Source organism: Theobroma umbraticum, unplaced genomic scaffold, assembly GCF_002168275.2.
Source record: "Theobroma umbraticum cultivar Fairchild unplaced genomic scaffold, ASM216827v3 scaffold_204.0, whole genome shotgun sequence".
NCBI classification, from domain to species: Eukaryota; Viridiplantae; Streptophyta; class Magnoliopsida; order Malvales; family Malvaceae; genus Theobroma; species Theobroma umbraticum.
Genome location: NW_018397267.1, coordinates 4,082,860 through 4,090,911, shown reverse-complemented (window position 1 = coordinate 4,090,911; position 8,052 = coordinate 4,082,860). Strand labels below are relative to the sequence as shown.

Sequence of the window (8,052 nt, the reverse complement as noted above, 5' to 3'; positions counted from 1 at the left end):
TAAAGGAAAATTTAGAGGGTATCTATTTCACATTGATTTGTCACGTATAGCACTGGCCTGATAGTGTTTCTTTTGTCGAGCTATCAACATGTATAGCCAGCCGAAAGACACTCAAATTTTTCTCTTGCCCTTGTTCCTAACTAGTCACAAAAGGAATTGCCAACTGCTCTTCCGAATTACAGTTTGAAATCACTCACTGGTTTGGAAGTTCAATATGTAAGATGTATCTCATCACTGGAATCACACTGAAAGGCTTTTCCTGTTCCAAGGTAAATAACTCGTGTCCCCGTAAGGCCTGCAAACAGAAAGATTCTGGCTAAGTAAGACCGTTATGCAGATTAAAAGATGTGTCATGCAACATTTTCAGAAATGTAGAAACAAGGTGATATCCAAGGACAGTTATTTTATCAATCTAATATTTTGTGAAGGAAAAATAGTTGCAGACAGTATAAGCAACAATAGGTCCTAGAATGAAAGTTTAGAGAATTCAAAATTATGTTGTATATTACCTTTGAACTTTTACCTTCGATATCTTAGATGTAGCAACATGAAGACAAGGGCGAGGATAAGAGAAGAAGAACCAACAAAGACAAAGGCAAGACCAAGGAAGTCATTCTTTCCCCCCAACCAGCTTGATGTTGAAAGAACAAGCTTCTTTTTACCACTAAAACTGTATGTGTTGTAATTGTTCATTAGGTGGACCATTACAACATCATCCACATCCAAATCCTCTTCAATTCTCCCATATAATTTTCGGAAGCTAGGGAGAGCAGATATACGCATCCATACGATAAGATCCTCCTGATCGCTTAGCTAATTATTTTCATGCATCCATTCACCGGTTCCAAGAAGAGCAAGAAAAACAAAACCAAAAGATTATTTTATATCTCAAGCTTTAACCGAATACATAACTGAAAAGGAAAAGGCTGTATTAACATGATGAAAAGAAAAAAAGTGGTGCTTGCAGGATATCTGCTAGTTGGTTGTTTCGGAAACAGGTATTCTTAGTAGTAAACAAGTAATTTTGTGCTAGACGACAAGCATCAGAAAGACCATAAAGAAAGTCTACGTACAAAGCTAATACTTACAGGAATTCTTGGATTCAGCTTTCCACCACCAATCAAGGTTCCATTCTGGAAATTGTAAGGATATACTTTCTTTCCAAACTTGTGATCCCGGTCACTCTTCCAGGCAATGTTCTTTCTGTTGACCTTGAGTTCTGCTCTCTCACGAATAAATTTAAATGTATCATTAAATAAACTCCATGCTATCAACCCACAAGGGACAATAGTATGATCATTGTTGAACTCTACAGGTTGACAGGAACTTGTGTCATGATACTTCTGTCCATGTAAGAGTTGCTGATCGCTTTTACTTTTGACATACCTGGAAAACATTTAAAAACAATGAAGTGCAGATTGAAGAAAAAGTGGAGATTAAACCAAGAATAACTTGAAATTTGGGCTAATTGTAAGTAACACACAAGTAAACTACTAAGCTAAAAATAAATTTTGTATGTGGGCTCAACCATGAAAAGTTATTTTAACCACTGAAGGCAAACGTAGTGCAAAAAGCTCCTTAATAGTTCATCAAACAATTTAGTGGCTACAGATCAAATTATCTTCAATGTTGATGAAGCTAAAGCATTAAACTCATCAAGTCAAAAGAGCCCTCACCGTCGATGGTTCTGGTAATAATTATCGAGCTGATAGTAAATGTAAATTGGAGCTTTCATGTACTTGTGCACCTGCAAAGCAAGTTATAGATGCAAAATTAACAAATGTGAAAAAAAAAATAATTAGAAGGGACAAGCATTTCACAGTGAATAAAAGTTTTCAACATCAATCCATGGAGTATATAAACAAAGAAGTGCCACCAAAAACCAGTAACATGCAATTTACTAAAGACCTCAGGAATGACATTCTACTAAGAATAATGCACCTACACATGAAGCGAGTAGCTGCTTGTCTCTCAGCATCCACCACATAAAATAAAAATGACTTACTAAGTATATGGTAAAAAAGGATAGAAAAAAAAACTATCTACAGAAAAGTGAAGAAATGACCAGAAGTCAAAGTGTTGGATAGTTCAAAAGAAAGAAATAAGTGAAAAGTAAATGTTCTAATCTTCCTCAAATGTGCATTTAATTTAATTGAAAAAGAAAGTTAATTTAATTTTATCAACTACTTCAAGTATGATTGACACAGTAGACCAACTAGAAGTCAATCTAGAAATACAGAATGTTTTAAGGCTAACCATTAGTTCAGTTACCCTTACTTCCAATTCCAATAATCTCCACTGCCATAAGTAAAAGGAGATTTTAATTTATAGTAAATTTCAAAGGTTGTGATAGGAATATGTACTTCTCCAGAAAGAAAGAGACACTCAGTCACTGACATTCTCTACAGCAGCGTAATGCATTCTAATGACTAAAAGAAATGGTTGAAGATATAGCTTGGCATAGATTGAAATGCATGGCACTTTCCAGTAGCAATTCCCAATGGTCAGGAGAATATTCTAAACCGCCTAAGCCAACTTATATATAAACTAGAATACTTAAAAAGGTAGCATAGATTTTCACATGGAAGATAGATTCTATGCAGAAAGGAAGTATCACCTTCAAGAAACGAGAACAGTTCTTCGGAATCGAGTCATCCTGGATATATGAAATTTTATCAATTCTAAATGGCTCTGGTACACATTCAGCATCATATCGGTCCACAATTTCAACAACCTACCGATCAAACAAAAAAGGTTATTCACAAGTATGTTCTCAATATAACAATGAATGCTTGGAAAAGAAGTGTAATAAACAGCCACATTAGATGACAAGAGCCATAGAATGGACAATTACACTACGAGAAGCACGCAGAGTAACAAGGCCAACAGGAATGAAAATGCAACCCGTAAACAAAAATATTGTAATAACCTGCAGAAATGAAGACGACAACTATCAATAAAATTGGGGAAATTACTAGCTCTGGAGACAGCCAATATTACAAAGTGCAAGATAAATATTAGCCAAAAATGAATAAAGCATTCATGTATTAAAGATTGCAGTCATGCTCTCACCCATGCTGGTGTCAGGACAGGTTTGCAAGCTGGAAGTGTTTGCTGAGTAAACATATAAAAAGCTGCAAAGCCACCATAACAAGATCAACAATATATTAATGAGGCAATATTTTATTGCTCACCAGACTATGTAGCAAGTAGCAACCAGAAACCCGAAGAGAGATTAATTCTAAAAGAAAAATAAAATAGAAAATGATTGTAGACAGCTTTGCCACCACTTTATATAATATGGTAGTTCAGATATGAAGGCAATGATTAATGAAAGGCAGGCATAAAATCAAAATTTATGCTTGTTTATTGATCATCCAACCCTCTGCTGTTAGCACAACTATCAATTCATTTCACTCTTTTCAATGTCTTGTGACCAAGTATAGTCTCCAAGATGTAACAAATCATTTCTTGCTTGTATCAGACTTGTACATTGTGCTAATGTTTGTGCAGACATACATAAAGAACAAAAGGACTTGTATGCTGTATCAGCTATGTTTGTTTATATGTCTTCACATGAACATGGAGCTTGAGCACATGCATATGCAGATAGGCAAGCATAAGTATGCATGCGTCTAGGTGGTAGTGGGTATGTATGAATCTAAATAAAACAAAAGCAAACAAAATTATTAAAACAAAAGCCTCAAATACCAAAAATAAAAGAAGAGTGAAATAGCAAGAGAAAACCTGTTTCCTTGTTTCTGTCTCTCTCTCGATCTGTATCCGTCATTTCTCAATCTAAGCAGTGATGCTCTACCACTACACTAAATATTGCAATCCTTTCAAGCGACCTTTGAGTTTCCATATAACAACACAACAAAAAATAGCACCCTTAGACAACCCACACCAGAAATAAAACTTCATTTCAATCTGTTCGTGAGAATAGGAAACAAAAACTTCTATAATGTATTTTTATCTGTGCATTGATACCTAAAACTCAGAATTAAAACCTACTATTATAGAAGATAATTCATCTAAATTCTACATTTCATCATCTTCATAGTTCAGTTCACTTCAAACATTTCTCTGAACACAGACATTTTACAGAGTAAATTCCACCTTCCATTTTCTTCCTTTTCCCAATTTCCTTCCCTACGTTACAAACAGATAAATATAGTTCCAATTAAACTCAAACAGATAGTAATCTCATCTTAGCTCTGAATCTAAAATCTTTGTTTTGCAATTTCCCAGCAATCAAAGACAGCATAAAGTTACAAATTGAAATATATAATAATTTCACCAATCCTGAATCCAATATTCCACCCTAAAAGATAAATAAATAAATAAAAGAGAGAAAAATCTGATCTATGAACCTACACTATGATTTATTGAGTAGAATTTCTTTTTTACTAATTTGTCCAGGAACGAAGTGATAAACGATTCCCTCCAAAAAAAAAAAATTCTTGTTTCACTTTCTTTTTCCTCGCATTTTCTCGTTAACCAAACATTAAAGAGTAAGAACCGTACCGAAAAAGTCAGCTTGAGCGAACTTGCGGCAATTTCTTCAGCTCTGATCAGATAAAAAAGAAAAAAGAACTGGAAAATGAGGATAAGATCGAATGAAAGGAAAAATGAAGCGAAAAAAGAGAGAGTAAGTTTTACCTAATGCGATGAGACTCAGTTGAGAAATTTGAAAATGGGAGTTCCGTTAGGGTTCTTTTCTTCTTTCTTTTTTTTTTTTTTTGGCCCTTTTATTCGTTAATTGAAGAGGAAGTGAGAGATTGCTTTGGTCGAGGAAATTGGAATCTTTTGAATCTATAAAAAGAAAGAGAAAAAACTGTATTTCAATTTTCAAGAGGGAAAGGGTAGTTGTCAAGCAACTGAAAATTAAATAAATAAAGGGAGGTTGAAAATTCATTTTTTTCTTTTCTAATATTCTTCTATTATTATTGGTTTATTTGGATCTCACTGTAAGCTTTATTATTTATTTTCTCATTCTTATAAAGAAATGAAGTTTTGGTATTGAAAAGCAAAATTAAAATCTTAAATATAGTTTTTAGTATACCTAAATAAATCAAACATTTTGTTATCAACTATTTAATTTAATTGTTTAATATACAGTTTATTTTTGCATTTTAGACATTAAATATTCCTTCTTTTGGTATTTCTCGTAACAAACCCAACTAAGCAAAATAAAGTTAAACAAAAGTTAATATTGGCAAGGAAAATTATTAGTACATAATCACTAGTGTAAATCACAAAAATGCTCCCCACTTAGCATGCTTCCCGCTCAACGGTCAAGACATTTTCTCTACTCTTTCCCCCCCTTTCCTGCCACCCAAACAAGGCTTTTTAGCAGCACCTTCTCCTCTCTACTAAACCTATGCAAGAAACCACAGCATCTACAACAAATCCATGCAAGATTCATCCTCCATGGCCTCCACCAGAACCCAACACTTTCCTCTCATTTCATTGATTCCTATGCCAACTTTGGCCTCCTCAACCTCTCTCTGCAACTCTTTTATTCCATTACCAACCCAAGTTCACATCTTTATAACACAATTTTAAGAAATTTGGCAACTTTGGGTGAACATAAAACGACCCTTTTGGTTTACAAGGACATGTTGGTAAAAAAATCCATGTACCCTGATGAGAAGACCTACCCTTTAGTTCTAAGAGCTTGTTCTTGTTTGTTAGATGTTGAGTGTGGGAAAATGGTTCATGGGCAGTTAGCAAAATTGGGTTTTGATTCCTTTGAGGTTGTGGGTGATGCTTTGGTGGAGTTCTACAGGGGATTTGGTGAGTTCGAGCAAAAGGTGGTTGATGAAAAGCCTGTTAAGGATTTGGATAATTGGAAAAGTTTGATTTTTGAGCCACCTCGGAGCGGAAGTTCGGTCTCTATGATTAATTTGTTGAGGGCAAGTGTTGATTTGGGTTCATTGGATACAGGCAAAGCTGTTCATTGTTTGGTTCTAGTTAGTGATTTAAGTAAGGATTTGTCTGTAAGTACTGCTTTATTGTCAACGTATTCAAAACTAGGTAGTTTGAAATATGCAAGGTTGTTATTCAAATATATGCTGGAGAAGGACCTTGTTGTGTGGAATATAATGATTTCTGCTTATTCTCAGCATGGAAAACCTAAGGAATCACTTGAACAATTGAGGTGCATGGCAAATTCTGGGGTTAGAGCTGATTTGTTCACTGCTATTCATGCTATTTCCTCGATTAGGCAGTTGAAATCTTTTGCGTGGGCCAAACAAATCCATTCTCATGTTATAAGAAATGGTTCAGATTATCAAGTGTCGGTTCATAATTCTCTTATTGATATGTATTGCGAGTGTGACTGTTTAATTTATGCGAGAAAGATTTTTGACAATGTAACAAACAAAACTGTGGTTTCATGGAGCTCAATGATCAAAGGATATGTAAACCATGATCAGAATCTTGATGCCCTTTCTCTTTTCTCCAGGATGAAGACAGATGGAGTTAAAGCTGATTTCATAACAGTTATCAACATCTTGCCTGCATGTGTGAATATAGGGGCACTAGAACAAGTAAAATGCCTTAATGGGTACTCAATGAAGTTTGGTCTGAATTTGCTGTCCTCTGTTAATTCAGCACTTCTTATCAGTTATGCAAAATGCGGATCCATAGAAATGGCCAGAAAGCTTTTTGATGAAGAAAAAGTTGATGGTAAGGATATCATAACATGGAACTCTATGATCAGTGCACACGCTAAGCATGGGGACTGGTCACAATGTTTTGACTTGTATAATCAGATGAAGCAGTTGAATCTGAAACTGGATCAAGTTACCTTTCTTGGGCTACTGACTGCTTGTGTCAATTCAGGCCTTGTTAAAGAAGGCCGGGCATTTTTTAAGGAGATGAGGGAAATCTATGGTTGCCAACCCAGCCAAGAACACTATGCCTGCATGGTGGATTTACTAGGGCGTGCTGGGCATATCAAAGAAGCCAGAGAACTTGTCAATGAAATGCCGTTCAAACCAGATACTCGAGTGTTGGGCCCCTTGTTGAGTGCCTGTAAGCTGCACTCTGAGACCAAGTTTGCAGAGTCTGCTGCTGAGAAACTTCTAAGAATGGAACCAGAAAATGCTGGAAATTACGTTTTACTCTCAAACATATATGCAGCTGCAGGAAAGTGGGATAAATTTGCTAAAATGAGGAGACTTCTTAAAGAGAAAGGACTAAAGAAAATCCCTGGCTGTAGCTGGCTACAAATAAATGGACATGTACATGAGTTTCGTGTTGCCGACCAATCTCATCCAAAAGCAAAGGACATATATGCTTTAATAGGAATACTAGAGTTTGCAATCAAGGAGGCCAGAGATCACACTGCTGGGAAAGTTTCTCAATGATCATTTTGTTCACTGGGGAATTCGCAACAGATTTTAGGTAGTGCAGATCGCAAGTGATTGACCTTTATAATTTACATGAAGTTTACACCAAAGATATGGCCAAAAGAGGCTAGATTCAAGGAAGAAAATGAAGCAGCAAGCAGATCCAGTCCAGCCAGCATTTTGTGGTGCCTTCTCTTTTGAACCAGCTAAGATAAGGTATTTTCTGGTTTGCAGTAAGTTTTCTCCATGATTTCTTATCGATTTCACATCAACATGCAAGCCAGCTAGAAATACTCAGGATATGCCTTGCTAAGGCTGCTCCCAAATCAGACATCTCTGGCAGCCTTTCGCCATTTCCATGTGAGAACCTAAAATGAGAAGTTGCCATGTTTGAAGCTCTTCCAAAGTTCCTAGCATCCTGTGCATAGGAGGTGCGTTTTCAGTGGTACTTCCAGTGTTAGATTTTGTCATTGATGTATTGCTTTAACTTCTGTAGAAGTACATACTTTTTCAAATATTATTATGCTGCCTAAAATTGTGAACATCCTACATCTAGCGTCATTCAATGAGTTAGATCAACCCGGGGTTGAATAGTGAACTAGTTTTGTTTCCACATTGAATCACTACAGGTTTAACCTGGCTGAATGTGGATGACCAGTTCCATCTAAGAACTGGGAAGAGCCTGCATAACAAA

At 35.8% G+C, this 8,052-nt stretch overlaps 2 protein-coding genes across 4 annotated transcripts; one reads left to right on the top strand and one right to left on the bottom strand.

Moving 5' to 3' along the window:
• LOC110423916 (LEM3 (ligand-effect modulator 3) family protein / CDC50 family protein) lies at positions 1 to 4,918 on the bottom strand. 3 transcript variants are annotated; one of them, XM_021438339.2, is made up of 10 exons: positions 4,663 to 4,914; positions 4,528 to 4,570; positions 3,748 to 3,851; positions 3,073 to 3,134; positions 2,855 to 2,929; positions 2,618 to 2,734; positions 1,677 to 1,747; positions 1,089 to 1,386; positions 524 to 813; positions 1 to 295 (listed from the first exon to the last, which is right to left on the bottom strand). In XM_021438339.2, the coding sequence occupies exons 3-10, from the start codon at positions 3,788 to 3,790 to the stop codon at positions 241 to 243; spliced, it is 1,011 nt and encodes a 336-aa protein (XP_021294014.1). In that variant the 5' UTR covers positions 3,791 to 3,851; positions 4,528 to 4,570; positions 4,663 to 4,914; the 3' UTR covers positions 1 to 240. The 3 variants fall into 3 exon arrangements, with proteins under 3 accessions (XP_021294014.1, XP_021294016.1, XP_021294017.1); XM_021438341.2 differs by having other exon boundaries at positions 510 to 813; positions 4,663 to 4,912; XM_021438342.2 differs by lacking the exon at positions 2,855 to 2,929 and having other exon boundaries at positions 4,663 to 4,918.
• Positions 4,919 to 5,279: 361 nt separating this feature from the next.
• On the top strand, positions 5,280 to 8,022 carry LOC110423914 (pentatricopeptide repeat-containing protein At1g11290, chloroplastic-like). Its single transcript, XM_021438337.2, is given in 3 exon segments — positions 5,280 to 7,363; positions 7,365 to 7,789; positions 7,988 to 8,022. Coding segments are annotated over 2 exon segments (2,133 nt in total). The 3' UTR covers positions 7,414 to 7,789; positions 7,988 to 8,022.
• Positions 8,023 to 8,052: the final 30 nt, after the last annotated feature.